The sequence below is a fragment of the Cricetulus griseus genome, assembly GCF_003668045.3.
Source record: "Cricetulus griseus strain 17A/GY chromosome 1 unlocalized genomic scaffold, alternate assembly CriGri-PICRH-1.0 chr1_0, whole genome shotgun sequence".
Lineage (NCBI taxonomy): Eukaryota > Metazoa > Chordata > Mammalia > Rodentia > Cricetidae > Cricetulus > Cricetulus griseus.
This window is the reverse complement of record NW_023276806.1, coordinates 129281434-129297682: the sequence shown is the minus strand read 5'-3', so window position 1 is coordinate 129297682 and position 16249 is coordinate 129281434. Positions and strand designations below refer to the sequence as shown.

The 16249-nt window shown below is 46.0% G+C and overlaps 1 protein-coding gene across 1 annotated transcript; it reads right to left on the bottom strand.

Moving 5' to 3' along the window:
- Positions 1-12981: 12981 nt before the first annotated feature.
- Rps26 (ribosomal protein S26) lies at positions 12982-14832 on the bottom strand. The gene is made up of 4 exons (XM_027392160.2): positions 14672-14832; positions 14282-14459; positions 13493-13623; positions 12982-13085 (listed from the first exon to the last, which is right to left on the bottom strand). The coding sequence occupies exons 1-4, from the start codon at positions 14672-14674 to the stop codon at positions 13050-13052; spliced, it is 348 nt and encodes a 115-aa protein (XP_027247961.1). The 5' UTR covers positions 14675-14832; the 3' UTR covers positions 12982-13049.
- Between the last annotated feature and the right edge of the window lie 1417 nt (positions 14833-16249).

The window sequence follows — 16249 nt, the reverse complement described above, 5'->3', positions numbered from 1 at the left end:
GTGGTGAGGGGGTGAGGGGGGTGTTTGCTGCCGCACATGTGTGGAGCTTAGTGAACGACTTGCAGGAGTTGGTTTCTTTTTCCATTGTGGAATCCATGTGTCAATCAAACTCAGGTCATCAGGTTTTGGTGGCCAGTGTCTTTACCTACTGAGCCATCTTGCTGCCTCAAATACTTGGTTATTTATTCATTTATATTCTTGTGTGTGTGTCTGCTTGTCTGTGCAATACTTGTATGCCCAAAGAGCCTAGAAGAGGGCATTAGATCCCCTAGAACTAGAGTTAATATGAGAGTCACGTAGGTGCTGAGAACTGAACCCTGAACCTCTGCAAGAGCAGCAAGTGCTGCTGAGCCAGCCACCTCTCTAGCCTTGCTTCAGGTTCCTGGCAAGTGCCACTAGAGCCCTGCCAGATTTTTGTCATCAATGTTTGATGTGAGGAGAAAACGGAGTTGACATTTTAAATAGTCAAGAAAGAATGTATAAGCCAAAGCAGAGTCAACCTTCAATTGTCATAAGCACAGACAAACTGTGATAGATGTGCAGGAGCTCTGAGAATATTGTTCCCATAAGCCCTTTCTATCAAAGAATTGCCGGGCCGTGGTGGCACATGCCTTAATCCCAAGCAGAGGCAGAAGGATTTCTGAGTTTGAGGCCAGCCTGGTCCATAGAGCGAGTTCCAGAACAGCCAGAGCCACATAGAGAGAAACCCTGTCTCAAAACAAACCTTCGGGTGCTGGAGAGATGGTTCAGTGGTCAAGAGCACTGGCTGCTCTTCCAGAGGTCCTGAGTTCGGTTCCCAGCCACCACATGGTGGCTCACAACCATCTGTAATAGAATCTAATGACCTCTTCTGGCATATAGGTATATATGTAGAGCACTCATACATAAATTATTAAAAAACAAAAACAAAAGCAAAACCATCAGCCAGGTGGTGGTGGTGCACACCTTTACTCCCAGCAGTGGGGAGGCGGAGGCAGGTGGATCTCTGTGAGCTAGAGGCCAGCCTGGTCTACAAAGCTACACAGAGAAACCCTGTCTTCAAAACAAAACAAAAAAATCAACCTGGACAACAACATGAGTTCCAGGGCAGCCTGGGCTACATAGTAGAACCTTGTCCCTTGTCTCCAATGAAAGAAATTACTCCAGACAACCAAACTGGTTTAGAGAGACATCAATGTTACTGCTGAGAGCAAGCACTGTACATTAGTTACATAGGAACTTCAGGATAAAAGCTAGAGAAAGAAATACAGTGACCATTTTACCTGAGAGTGTAGATATGTTTAAAACATAGACTAGGGAGCTGGAGTCATGATGGCTCAGTGGTTAAGAGCACTGACTTTAGCCAGGCGTTGGTGGTGCATGCCTTTAATCCCAGCACTCGGCAGGAGGCAGAAGCAGGAGGATCTCTGTGAGTTCAAGACTAGCCTGGTCTACAAGAGCTAGTTCCAGGACAGCCTCCAAAGCCACAGAGAACATGGTCTCGAACACAAAAAAAAAAAAAAAAAAAAAAGAGCACTGATTTAGACTGTTCTTCCAGAAGACCTGGGTTCAATCCCCAGTCCCCAAATGGCCGCTCACATGTAACTGTAACTCCAGTTTCAGGGGACCTGACATCAAAGGCAAAACACCAATGTTTTATTTTATAAAATAAAATAAATTTAAATTCCTTAAAAAAAAATAGAATAGGGCAGGAAGCCATCAAAATATCTCAGCGGGTAAAGGTGCTTGCTGGATGACATGTTAGGATCCCCGGAATCCACAGCAGAAGGCTAGAACCAGAGCCTGAAATCTGTCTTCTGATCTCACCTACGCTCTGTGCCAGGTGTGCACTCTCATACACACTAAATAAATTCAAAACAACAAATAACGACAAAGCAAAACACACAAACAGAAGACTGGTGAGATGGCTCATCAAATAAAGGGCTTGCTGTATAAGTCTCTGGAACCCATGTAAAGGTGGAAGGAAACAAGTGAATTCAGAAAATTGTCCTCCTTACTAACCAGGCGGTGGTGACGCAGCACTCGGGAGGCAGAGGCAGGCAGATATCTCTGTGAGTTCAAGGTCAGCCTGGTCTACAAGAGCTAGTTCCAGGACAGCCTCCAAAGCCACAGAGGAATCCCTGTCTCGAAAAAACAAAAAAGGAAAAAAAAAGAAAGAAAGGAAGGAAGGAAGGAAGAAAGAAACACACACACCTGCTACTACTACTACTACTTTTAAAAGAATGCAGGCAATTGAAGACATGCACAAGATGAGCTCAGGAAGAGTTATGAACTTTTTTTTTTTTTTTTCTTTTTTTTGGCTTGTTTGAGACAAGGTTTTCTGTATATCTTTTGGAGTTATCTAAGCACTCTCTTGAAGACAAATCAGGCCTCGAACTCACAGAGATCCGCCTGCCTCTGCCTCCCGAGTGCTGGGATTAAAGGCGTGTGCCACCAACACCTGGCGAGTTATGAACTTTTGTCTTGTAAACTGGAATATGTGTGCGCCCTTCCACTGTTGCTGACATCTTATTTGTGTTTTATGAGCCTCTACTTTTCTTTTTTTGTGTGTGTGTGGCTGTCTATGGTCCCAGACACCTTTTCTTTTTTTGTGTGGTGTGGCTGTCTATGGTCCCAGACACCTATTGCCTTTTTCGTGTTTTGTTTTTGTTTTTGAATTACAGTTTTTCATTTGTTAGTGTGGTGGTTTGAATGGAAATGTCCCTCAGGGATTCCGGCATCTGAATACTTGGTTCCCAGCTAGTGGTACTGAGTGAGGAGGTCTAGGAGATGTCACTGGAGGAGAGCTTTGGGAGTTTAAAGACCCCCACCATTTTAAAATTACTTTCTCTGCTTGGTACTTGCAGTTCAAGACATGAGCTTTCAGCTGCTGCTGCACCGTGTCTGGCCCCGGCTGGCTGCCTCAGTCACCATCATGGACTCTAACCTTATGGCATCTTAAGCCCAAATGAACTTTTTCTTCTGTAAGTTGCCTGGGTCAATACCGTTTGTTTTGTTTTGAGACGGAGTACCCTTTGATGGTCTGGTACTAGGTGTGTGATCCAAGGTGGCCTCAAACTGATAGTGATCCAGGGTTTCAACCTCCTGAGGACTGAGATTACAGTGTGTGCCATAGTGCTCATCCTTGTCCTTTTGTTTGTTTGTTTGTTTGTTTTGTTTTACTGGAGACTTCATGACACAGTTATGGCTAAGCATTGACAGCTATGCAGAAATGTGTATTGGCACAGCAGGAATAGGATATTAGTGGCCTGAGAGGGAAGCCCTCTGTTTGCCTTCCCCTTAGCTTCTCTGTCCAGCATTCCCACCTTCCAAACAAAAGGCAGGCCTCCTTCAGAAATGAGAGCCTTATGATCTACTGTCAGGCAAAGTAGCCAGAGAATTTCCTAAATGCCCAACCCCAAGACAGAGGGTGGAGAAGACTGGTTGGTATGACTTTCCTTAAGGAAGAGCAATTTTAGCTTCTGTGTCTTGACTTGGGAAGTGAAGTTATGAACCAGGAACAGTGAGGAAAAACAAGATATATATTTCTTATAACGTCATGACATCTTACACACAGAAACACCCTTGTGTGGTAGAATATTATTTTCAGGTGTGTGACTTTCATTTATGTTGCATTTGTTTAACTCTGTGAAGTTGTGATTCTTTGCCTGTCCAAAACATCTGATGGTCTAAGAAAGAGCTGAATGGCCAAGAGTGAGGCAGGAGCAAGGATAGGTGGGAATGGCAGGCAGAGAGTATAAAGAGGAGAAATCTGGGAGGAGACAAAGAGAGCAAGAAGAGGAGGATATCAGGGGCCAGCTATCCAGCCAGACATGGAGTAAGAAGGAAGTTAAGTGGGCTGGAGAGGTGGCACAGCCGTTAAGAGCACTGGCTGCTCTCCCAGAGGTCCTGAGTTCAATTCCCAGCAACCACATGGTGGCTCACAACCATCCATAGTGAGATCTGCTGCCCCCTTCTGGTGTGCAAGCATGCATGCAGGCAGAATTCTATATACATAGTAAATAAATAAATCTTAAAAAAAAAAAAAAGAAGGAAGGTAAGATATACAGGAATAAGAAAGATAAAAGCCCAGAGGAAAAAGGTAGATGGGATAATTTAAGTAAAGCTGTCTAGAAACAAGCCAAGCTAAGGCTGGGCATTCATAAGTAATAATAAGACTCCGTGTGTGATTTACTTGGGAGCTGGGTGATGGGCCCCTCAAGAAAGCCATATGAGTAAAAAACATTTCTCACTATAACCCTGCTTCAACAAAAGCAGAATTTAACCAGCTAAATATTAAACCTCTGGGCTGGCAAGATAGGTCAGAAGGTAAACACACTTGTCTTCTAATTCTCACTACCTGAATTCAATGGTTGGAATCTATGTAGAGCCAGGTAGAGCCAGGTGGTGGTGGCCCAAGTCTTTAATCCCAGCACTTGGGAGGTAGAGACGGTGTGGATATCTGTCTGGTCTACAGAGTGAGTTCCAGGACTGCCAGGGCTACAAAGAGAAACACTGTCTCCAAAAATCCAAAAGCCAAACCAAAACAAAACAAAAATGGAATTCATGCCAAGATGGAAGGAGAGAACAGACTCCCTCAAATTGTTCTCTAACCTATACAGTATGTCTCACTATCCTCCACACAACACACAATAATAAGAACTAAATTTAAAATAACTAAACCTCTGAAATGATTTAACTACTTTCTTATTTGAGTGTGTGTGTGTGAGTGAGTGTGTGTCTGCATGGGTTAATGTGTATCACTTGTGTAGGAACTCAAGGAGTCCAGAAGAGTTTGTGGGATTCCCTGGAGTTGGAGTTACATGTGGTTGCCTGCCGTTGGTGCTGGGAAGCGAACTCCAGTGAAGGCAAGGGCATTCAACCTTGGAGCCATCTTTCCATTGCTAGTGTGTATCACTGTCCTGGGTTTTTACATGGATTCCGGGGCTTGAACTCAGATTCTCATGTTGCAAGCCCTTTAACAACACAGCCATCATACTAGCCATTGTGTTACTTTTTGACAAGATGTAAAGATATTTCAATAGAGGAATAATAGGATTTTTGTCATTCTTTTTGTTTTGTTTTTCAGTGTGAAGCAATGTTACTGGTTTTTTTTGGGGGGGGGTCTTTTATGTATGTTGTTATTGTGTTTTTTGTTGTTGTTTTGTTGTTTTTCAAGACAGCGTTTCTCTGTAGCTTTGGAGATTGTCCTGGAGCTCACTCTGTAGACCAGGCTGGCCTGGAACTCACAGAGATCCACCTGCCTCTGCCTCCGAATGCATTAAAGGCGTGGGACACCACCGCCTGGCTTGTTTTTTTAAACAGGGTCTATATTTTGTAACCAGAGTTGGCCTGGAGCTCCTTATGTAGCTCAGACTGACCTCAAACTCTCAGTAATTCTCCTGCCTCAGCATTCCAAGTGCTGGTATTATGGGTACTCAGCAAAAAAATTTTGGCCTATGCATGTGAACATGTAGGTCTCCCCAAAACTGGCTCTTATAATATCCCCACGCTGTCACTCCTATCCTGTTCCCAGATGCCACAGTCTAGCTTCATGTCATCACAGAGTACTTTGTATTTTCTAGAATAAATAGAATCCTACAGGCTCTGGTTTTTTGGTCTTAGATTTTTTTTTTTTTTAATGCAGCATTACTGGGCACAAGTTGTGCATATTAACCATTGGCTCATTTAATTGCTCAATAGGATCCCATTGTATGGTTGCACCTAAGTTTGTTTGGGGTTCATCTGCTGAGGAATATGTGAGTTAGCTCATGGTCCCCACTCCCCCGTACACTTCCAATCTCTCTCTCTGGGATTACAGGTTTAGCACCATACATTACCGTATAGATTATACTCAATAAAGCTATTAAGTCAGGCGTTGTTGGTACACGTCTTTAATCCCAGTACTTGGGAGGCAGAGGCAGGCAGATCTCTGTGAGTTCGAGACCAACCTGGTCTCCAGAGCGAGTGTGAGGATAGGCTCCAAAGCCACAGAGAAATCCTGTCTCGAAAAACCACAAAAAAAAAAAAAAACTATTAAAACACTAATCTTGGGGGGGTGGGTGTAGTGCAATGCTAAGGTTCAAACTTAGGACCTCATATATCTAAGCAAGTGTTTTACCACTCAGGTAACCTCAAAACCCTAAATGGAGCCAGGCTGTGGTGGTGCACAACTTTAATCCCAGCACTCCGGAGGCAGATGGATCTCCATAAATTCGGGGCCAGCCTGGTCTAGAGAGTGAGTTTCAGGACAGCCAGAGTTACACAGAGAATCCCTGTCTTGGAAAAACAAAACAAAACAAAAGCCCAAAATAACAACAACAACAAAACCAAACCCTAAATGGTTGCGTTTTGTTTTGTTTCTGTTTAAAATGGTGCTGGGAATCAAATCAGGGCCCCCAGCATAATAAGCCTGTGATCTGACATTGAGCTGTGTTCCAACATTAAGAGTTGATTCTGGCCTGGCGTTGGGGTCGCAAGCCTTTAATCCCAGCACTTGGGAGGCAGAGGCAGAGGATCTCTGTGAGTTCAAGACCAGCCTGGTCTACAAGAACTAGTTCCAGGATAGGCTGCAAAGCCACAGAGAAACCCTGCCTGTCTCGAAAAACCAAAAAAAAAAAAAAAAAAAGAGTTGATTTTGTTTGTCGAACAAGCTGGTCTTGAACTTACTATGTATCCCAGGATGCAGAATTACTGAACCTGGTCCTATTTTCTCCTCCCCGCCTACCTCCCTGAGGGCTAGTGCTAGCTGACTGGACCATTCATCTCTTAGATGAAAATCAGCCTTAGAGTTGGACTTGGTGTTGCATACCTGGAGTTCCATACTTGGGTGGTAGAAGCAGGATAATTAGAAGTTCAAGGTCATTCTCAGCTACACAGAGAGTTTGGGTAGTCTGGGCTATACTGGATGCTATCTCAAAAAAAAAAAAAAAAAAGCAGCTGGATAGTGGTGGCGCAAGCCTTCAACCCAGCACTTGGGAGGCAGAGGCAGATGGATCTGTGTGAGTTCGAGGCCAGCATGGTCTACCAAGCGAGTTCCAGGACAGCCAGAGCTGTTACATAGAGAAGCCCTATCTTGAAAAACAAACAAAAAGCCCGGCACTGGTGATGCACATCTTTAATCCCAGCACTCAGAGAGGCAGAAGCAGGAGGATCTCTGCGAGTTCGAGACTATCCTGGTCCTCAAAGAGAGTTCCAGGAGTCTCCAGAGAACTACAGAGAAACCCTGTCTCAAAAAAACAAACAAAACAAACAAACAAAAAGCAGTGGCTATCCTGAGAATGGGCATGGTAGAGCATGCCATTGACCCCAGTCCCGGGAAAGCACAAGGAGGAGGAGCTTTGTGATAAGGCGCGAGGGGAACCTGGGTGGATTCCATGGCAGGCAAGGGTGACCGAGTCAGGGGATGAACATGCCAGGCAGACAGAGCTTAGTGAGAAGTTTTATCAGAAAGTGAAGGGGTTGGGGGGGGAGGGGCTAAAGACACAGACAGAAGAGAAGCGGGAGACAGGAAAAGAGAGAAAGAGCGTAACTGGGAAGGGGTCTGTCTTTTAAAGGGGTCTCTGCTTTGCATCTGCGTGCAGACTACACAACCATGGAACCCTGGGTGCTGCCTGAGTGCATTCTGTCAGGTGACAGGGGCAGGCCAGCTTTAGCCCTGGATCCTTACAAAGGAGGATCTCTGAATTACAGGCCAGCCCGGTTTACAGAGTGAAACCTGCTCACAAAGAACAAACCCGAGAAGGGCGGTGGGGTGGGGAGTTGCTACCCTGAGCCAGCTGTTAGATGTGGTTCAGTTGTTAGAAGGCATGATGGGCAAGAGTGAGGCCCAGGGTTCCATCCCCAGCACCACATACTCGGGTGTGGTAACACGGGCTTGCAATCCCAGCTCTGGAGGTGGCATGGCGGTAAGAGGATCACCCTAGCGAGTCTGAGGCCAGTCTAGGCTACAAGAGACCATGTATCAGAATCAAACGTGCTGGAGAGACGGCTCATCCAATAAGAGCAGGCACCGCTTTCTAGAGGCCCCGAGTTTGGTTTCCTGCACGATTTCAGGGGATGACATCCACTTCTGGCCTCTTTAGGGACCACCACACATGTGGCATACATACAACCATTCATGAACATGAATAAAAATAAAATCTTTATTTTTGTTGTTGCTTTTTTTTTTCTAGACATGATTTCTCTGTGAAGCCCTGGCTGTTCCGGAACTTGCTCTGTAGACCAGGTTGACCTCAAACTCACAGAGATCCATCTGTCTTTGCCTAAATACCTGGATTAAAGGTGTGCGCCACCACGACCAGCTCTTTTAGATTCTTACTCGGTTGGCTTTGTGTAACATAGGATTTGAACTTTGAAGAAAGTCCCAAGTATAGAGGAAATGAATATTTATTGAACAGGGCTGGAGAGCTAGCTCAGCAGTTAAGAGCACTAGCTGCTCTTTCAGAGCACCCAGGTTCCAAGTCTAGAAACTACACTGAGTAAACCATCTGTAATTCCAGTTCCAGCGGATCTGGTGCCCTCTTCTGGCCTCCATGGGCATTGCATGTGTATGGTGCACCGACTTAATGGGCAGGCAAAACATCCATACACATAAAAGTTAAAGACTATTTAACAAAAACACTTATATTCTAGTCCCAGTTCTTTCATTATGCTCATCTATTTTGATAAGACTCATTGGCGCGGGGCGTTGGTGGCGCACGCCTTTAATCCCAGCACTCGGGAGGCAAAGGCAGGCGGATCTCTGTCAGTTCGAGGCCAGCCTGGTCTCCAGAGCGAGTGCCAGAATAGGCTCCAAAGCTACACAGAGAAACTCTGTCTCGAAACCCCTCCCCCTCAAAAAAAACCTCATTAACTGAACTAATTTGTGATGGTTAAACTCCATTTTATACAAGGCATCCAATTTGGTACCCACTACCTGTTTGTCTTCTGCTCCGGTCCCTGGAAGGTAAGTTCCCAGTAACCCTAACTCAGTGACCCCCCACGCCAAAATGTACAGCAGTGACTATCTTAACTTGTTATGACTATGGTCTTGTCTTCTCAGGGGTCACAAACTCCATACACATTAAGTGGGTACATCCGTATCCCTAATAGTAATGCAGTTTAGGCTGGTCTTGAACTCAGTATGTAGCTGATGATGACCTTGAAACCCCGACCTTTCTGTGCCTAAATCCCAAGTGTTGGAATTAGAGGTGTACATCATACCTGTATTGTGCTATGCCTTGCTGGGCATAGAACCCAGGCCTTCATGCACACTAGGTGTACTGGTTAGAGTTATATTAACTTGACACAAGCTAGTCATTTGGGAAGAGGGAACCACAATAGACAATGCCCCCACCAACTGATGGTTGAAAAAAAAAAAAAGAAAAATTAAGCCGGGCGGTGGTGGCACATGCCTTTAATCCCAGCACTCGGGAGGCAGAGGCAGGCGGATCTCTGTGAGTTCGAGACCAGCCTGGTCTACAAGAGCTAGTTCCAGGACAGCCTCCAAAGCCACAGAGAAACACTGTCTCGAAAAACCAAAAAATTAAATAAAGAGTTGATTTTGTTTGTTTTGAGACAGAGTCTCATGTCGAACAAGCTGGTCTTGAACTTACTATGTATCCCAGGATGCAGAATTACTGAACCTGGTCCTATTTTCTCCTCCCCGCCTACCTCCCTGAGGGCTTGTGCTAGCTGACTGCCATTCATCTCTTAGATGAAAATCAGCCTTAGAGTTGGACTTGGTGTTGCATACCTGGAGTTCCATACTTGGGTGGTAGAAGCAGGATAATTAGAAGTTCAAGGTCATTCTCAGCTACACAGAGAGTTTGGGTAGTCTGGGCTATACTGGATGCTATCTCAAAAAAAAAAAAAAAAAAGCAGCTGGATAGTGGTGGCGCAAGCCTTCAACCCAGCACTTGGGAGGCAGAGGCAGATGGATCTGTGTGAGTTCGAGGCCAGCATGGTCTACCAAGCGAGTTCCAGGACAGCCAGAGCTGTTACATAGAGAAGCCCTGTCTTGAAAAACAAACAAAAAGCCCGGCATTGGTGATGCACATCTTTAATCCCAGCACTCAGAGAGGCAGAAGCAGGAGGATCTCTGCGAGTTCGAGACTATCCTGGTCCTCAAAGAGAGTTCCAGGAGTCTCCAGAGAACTACAGAGAAACCCTTTCTCAAAAAAAGAAGTGGAGGAGGGGGAGGGAAGAAGGAAGGAAGTGAAAGCCAGGTGAAGGCAGGAGCTAGAAATGATGGGCTGGTCCTGGAAGCTATAAGCAAGCCTTGGGGATCCAGCCAGGAAAGCGGCACTCCTCCATAGCTTCTGCTCCCAGCCTCCAGGTTTCTGCCTGACTTCCCTCAGTGATGGTAATAACCAGGATGTAAAAGATGAGATATACCCTTTCCTCCCCAAGTTGCTGTTAACATGGTGTTTGGTCACCGCAAAAGGAACCCTAAGACACTAGGTCAGCTCTACTACCTGAGGCATAGCCCCAACCCTCCACCTAGCTTAAAAACAAAAGGCAATAGGTTTTGGCCCAACTGGCCTTGAACTCCTGATTCTGTTTCCACCTCCACCTCCAGAGTGCCAGGATTACAGGCATGTGCAAGCATGCCCCGGCTCCTGGCCAGCAATTCTTTCATATGTCCACTACAATGGAAATAAACCTTGCATATTTCTGCCACCTTGTATTCAGCCGTACCTTTCCAACCTTGATGGAACTACACTTTCTGAACCAAGAATCCAAACCCTTGGACAGTGTGTCAGGTATTTTGGTCAGGATGGAGAAAATTAGCATAGCATGCAAAAGGCCCTAAATTCAATCCCCAACTCTGCATAATGTTCAGTTAAAAAAAAAAAACCAACTAACCAACCAAACAAAAAACCTAGGACAGCCAGGGCTACAGAGTAACCCTGTCTCAAAACCCAAAACAAGGTGGCACAGCATCTTTAATCCCAGCACCTGGGAGGTAGGGGCAGGCAGATCTGAGTTCAATGCCAGCCTGTTTACAAAGCAAGTGCCAGACCAGCCAGGATTGTTCAGACAAACCCTGTCTTGAAAAACCAAACCAAACCAAAGCAAAAGATAGGGCTGGAGAGATGGCTCAGCAGTTAAGAACATTGACTGCTCCTTCAGAGGACCTGGTTTGATTCCCTGCAACCAAACATAAGCAACAGTTCAAACCCTCCTAATGCCAGGTCCAGGGCATCCCACCACCCTCTTCTGGCCCTTGTGTCCACTACACACACATGGCTTACAGTAAAATTTAAAAACTAGCAGGGAGGTGGTGGTGGTGGTGGTGCACACATTTAATCCTAGCACCTGGGAGGCAAACAGGTGCATCTCTGAGTTCAAGGCCCATGAATTCTCTTGAAAATTCAAAGGAAAAAAAAATTACCTAATAGGTGATGAGTACTATTTTTCTCATGCACATTAGTTCTGAGGTAAACAAAAGCGGAAATCCGGGCTGGAGAGATGGCTCAGAAGTTAAGTGCACCGACTGCTCTTCCAGAGGTCCTGAGTTTAATTCCCAGCAACCACATGGTGGCTCACAACCATCTACAATGAGATCTAGTGCACAGATATATATGGAAGCAGAATAAAATCTTAAAAAAAGGGGGAGGGGGAATCCAAGCATTAGGGTGTGTGCACAGGCCACCATAGGTTCACCTCACAGTTGAACACCAATCTACAGTTAGTAGAGTCAAAGGCCCCACTCTCTGGCTCCATCTATTTAAAAAAACCAAAGACTCCCCAGAACTGGAGTTATAGCTGTGAGCTGCCATGTATGTGCCAGGAACTCTGCTTTTAAACCATGGTGCCATCTTTAGTCTCTAAATTTTTAAGTTTGTATGTTTTTAACCACTTAGTTAAGTGCACCACAGGTTTACCTAATGACTGACCTTGGAGGCCAAAGGCAGGAATTTGAACCCTTGGAAATAACCCAAGCAAGTACACCAAGCCATCTCCCTAGCTTCACTGTCTTAATACCAAGCCCTTAATCATAGGATACCTACAGAAAAAAGCGCCACTCTGCATTGTTAACTATTTTGGCCAGATAAAGGTACTTGATTCCCAAGACTGATGCTTAGTTTGATGCCAGACACAGTGGAAGTTACCTTCCTTAAGAACTGTCCCCATCAGTAAGAACAAATTTCTGAGGAGGTAAAGATCTTCAAGGTCCAAGGACAGCCAAAGACCTTGCCTCAAATCCATAAAGACATAGGTGATCAGGTCATTAACAGAGATAAACCTAGACTTCTCTAAGCTTGGATTTTCTATGGAGCCATCAACAGCTTTGCCTTCAATGAAAGGTTTTGCAAACAGGATCACCCCAAGGATCTTGAAACCCTACTCTGTCCTTTGTGACGCTAGTCCCTGGATCACACACTGTGTAGCTCAAGATACCAACTGCCTTAGATTTCAGAAAAACGTAACTGGCCAACTTAGCTAGGTATGGTTGACACACTTTGTTTTTCGCAGCAGGGTTTCTCTGACTTTGGAGCCTGTCCTGGAACTAGCGCTTGTAGACCAGGTTGGTCTTGAACTCACAGAAATCTGCCTGTCTCTACCTCCCATGTGCTGGGATTAAAGGCGTGCAACACCGATGCCCAGCCTTGACATACATTTTTAATCTCAGCACTCAGGCAGAGGGACCTAAGCTCAAAGACAACAAGACAGCTGACCATGTCTCAAAAACCCTCAAGATTTAGCATTCTATGACCAAATTATAGTCTGTAGGGCTGGAAGTCAGTGAGTGCCCTAGACTAGAAAAGTAAATGAAAAATTCTGGTAAGGTTCCCAAGAATATGAACATCTTGGCTGACCCAGAACCCAGGTAAAAATGCTGAGCCTGGTTCAAGCATACACAGGATCTCTGGATTCACCAGCTGTCTAGCCCACAGACTGCCTCAAAAAAATAAGGTGTACAGACGCTAAAACACCAAATTTGTTCTGCCTCATGGTCTCCAGAAGCACAAACAGAAAATGAAACACAATCCCCACATGACGAAGACACTCAAATGCAATATAAAGACTCATTTTATTTTTCCAAGTCGTTTCTTTTCTTCTGTCTTCTTGAAGACATCTCTTTACATGGGCTTTGGCGGCGGTCGTGGTGCAGCACCCTGAAAAACATACGACGAACTAAATTAAACAAGGTGTAATAGCTAATCCTGGTGAGATTTTGTGAATATAGGTAAATATGTAAAAACCCAAACCCACCCACAATGAATCCATGTAGCTCTACAACAGAGCATCTACCAGTAGCAAACTGAGGACCTGGATTTGGTTCCTAGCATCACAAAAAACCAAGGAACACAAACCTGAACCCCCCCTATCACCACTAACAATGGTTTGGGGCCATAAATAAATTTGGGCAAGACACCATACTATTCTGGTGGAAATAGCCTACCAACTCCGAAAAAGCAAACAGTTAAGTGTCGGCTAGTTACATCTGTCACACCAGAAAAGTAGATACTTTTATGGTTAAGACCCCGACATCTCAAGGAAAAAAAGAGCTGGATTTACTTACAGCAGGTCTAAATCGTGGCGGGGGTGTTCGGTCCTTCCGGGCTTCCCGAGATCGATTCCTGACTACTTTGCTATGAATAGCACAGCTCACACAGTAATGCAGCTTGACATAGAGCTTGGGAAGAACGTAGGCTGGCAGACAGAGAAGCAGTTTAGATATATGCCCTCTTCTTTAGTCACAATCATTTGAACCAATTCGAAGTTGGTTTTACTGAATACCACCTGCAAACCAAACCCACCTCACCATCAAGGAAACTAAGACCACAGTCTACATATACTAAGGCAGAAGTCCATTCTCCTGGAAGAGATGCCCCATTCAAAAGGCTAAGGAATACTCGAAGCCAGAGTGGATCACACAGAATAGCTCAAGCCGGGGAGGGGAAAGAGTCAAACTCCTGCCATTCTCACTGAAAAACCAGCCAGGTCTACAGTGTTTCAGGACAGCCAAAACCGGGAAAAAAAAACCCACCCCACAAACTACCTGCACTGTCTTATTTGCAACCCAGTCTCAGCATGTTTTAAAAGCAGTCGAGTGGACCGTGTTCATCATAGATGTCTACCTCTTACAGTTTCTCCGGATTCTCCCCTCCTAAACACGTAGTCACAGGGATGGATTTGCCTGGCATGCACGAGCCTCCTCGCCACCCCAAAAGAGGAAACAAAAAACCCAAGCCCACACCTCCAAGTAAGCGAATCAAAGGACCCAAGCGCACACCTCTACGCCGAGCCTGTCTACCCCGAGGGCGGCGTCTGCCCGGAGCGGAGATGCGCAGGCAGGCGGCTCACTCACCGTCGAAGACGCTGGCTTCGGATATGTCCCTGACAGCAGCGGCCTCTACGATGTTCCGAATGACGAACTTCTTGATGGCCTTGTCCTTGGGCACGCACCGGGCGCAGTTCGTGCAGCGGATCGGCTGCACATGGCCGCGGCCCTTTTTGGCTCGCCCGTTGTTCCGTCTTTTCTTGGTCTAGTGAGAAAAGCCACCCATGAAGCCAGGCGCGACCTCCCCGGCTCCGGCCCCTTCCGGGCGGTCACGGCCCGCAGCCCCGGCAGAGCGAGCCACACGGGCGGGCTCAGGAGCGCACCGTGTCCCTTCCTCTCCAGTCCCTGCAACCCGAGACCCTACTTCCCGGCCAGCCGTCGCCCAGGCTCGCGCTCTCCCCACGCGGCGACACTCACCATCTTAGATCCAAGACCCGAAAGAGGATCCGGCTCCTCGCCGGCCGCTCTTATATAGTCCGAGATCCCTACGTACACGCCGGGGGTGGGGATGGGGAACTAGAGATGTGTAACTCTAATGACTCTTCGCCACTACTGTACCCAAATTTACCTAATTGCCGAGCGTCTCCGCTGAGATGCAGGGTTATAATAAGTCCCTGCAAATTATCTGTGGAGCAAAGTACCGACGGGACTATTTAACCTGCTGGCGGAAGGCTATAATGTTATACGTCTGCGAACCAGGAAGTAATTCTAGGTGATATTAACATCCGGTTAACGTTGTCTCCAGAGCGGAAGTTACTCAGAACTCGGTCTCCGGACGCACACTCCCTGGTCCTCGAGGTCGAAAGAGATGCATTGTGGGAGTTGTAGTACGAATAGTAGCGGTCTCTGGCCTGGAGTAGACTCTAGACTAAAGGCGGCGCTGCACCACCGTGAGACGCTATGACTTCAATTCTCTGACATGTGTGTTCTAGGTGTAGAAGTAAGAAATAGAAGACCTGGGAGGAAATAAACCGTTTTGTAAATCCATCCTTCCAAATAAAAGCTCCAGCCAGGCATTGGTGGCGCACGCCTTTAGTCCCAGCACTTGGGAGGCCGAGGCAGGCGGATCTCTGTGAGTTCAAGGCCAGCCTGGTCTATAAGAGGTAATTCCAGGACAGCCAGGACTTTTACACAGAAACACCCTGTGTTGGGTGGATGGGGGTGTTCATCATTCCTAGCAATTAGGGACATGCAAATCAAAACAACTTTGAGATTTTTGTCTTACCCAGCCGGCATGGAACAACAGATCAATGGAACAACAGATGATAAATGCTGGAGGGGATGGGGAGAACTCATTTACTGTTGGTGGAATTGCAAACTGGTGTAGCCAGTATGGAAATCAGTGTGGAGAATTCTCAAAAGATAAAATAAATCTATGATATGACTCAGCTATACCATTCCTGGACATATGACAAAAGGACTCAATATCCTACTCCAAATCTACTTGCTCAGCCTCACTCATTGCTGCTCTAGTGGTAATCGCCAGGACATGGCAACAATCTAAATGTCTTATGACTGACGAATGCATAATGAAATATGGCACGTATACACTGTGGAATAAGATTCAATTGTTAAAAAACAAACAAGCCAGCAAACAATCAAACATCAAGATCATAAACTCTGCAGGTAAATGGATGGACCTAGAAAAGACCATATTGAGCCCTGTAGTGGTAGTCTTTTATTCCAGGACTTGGGAGGCAAAGGCAGGAGGCAGGAGGATCTCAGTGAGTTCAAGGCACCCCCATCTACAAAGTGAGTTCCAGGACAACCAGGACTGTTACACAGAGAAACCCTGTCTTGAAAACCATTAGGAAGAGAGAGAGAGAGAGAGAGAGAGAGAGAGAGAGAGAGAGAGAGAGAGAGAGAGGGAAAGAAGGAAGGAAAAGACCATATTCAATGAAATAACCCAGCCAGACCCGGAAAGCTCACTCACATAGAAAGTTCCTAGCTCCAAATCTTCAGATGTGAGCACATACCCTATAGCAACTGAAGATC

Bases quoted from the DNA above. Each gene is read 5' to 3' on its own strand.
- Rps26 (XM_027392160.2), bottom strand. The intron at 13,624-14,281 runs GTGAGTGAGCCG...TCTGTCTGCCAG, and splicing joins CGAAGCCAGCGTCTTCGACG to CCTACGTTCTTCCCAAGCTC. The intron at 13,086-13,492 runs GTAAGTAAATCC...TATGTTTTTCAG, and splicing joins CGCCACGATTTAGACCTGCT to GGTGCTGCACCACGACCGCC.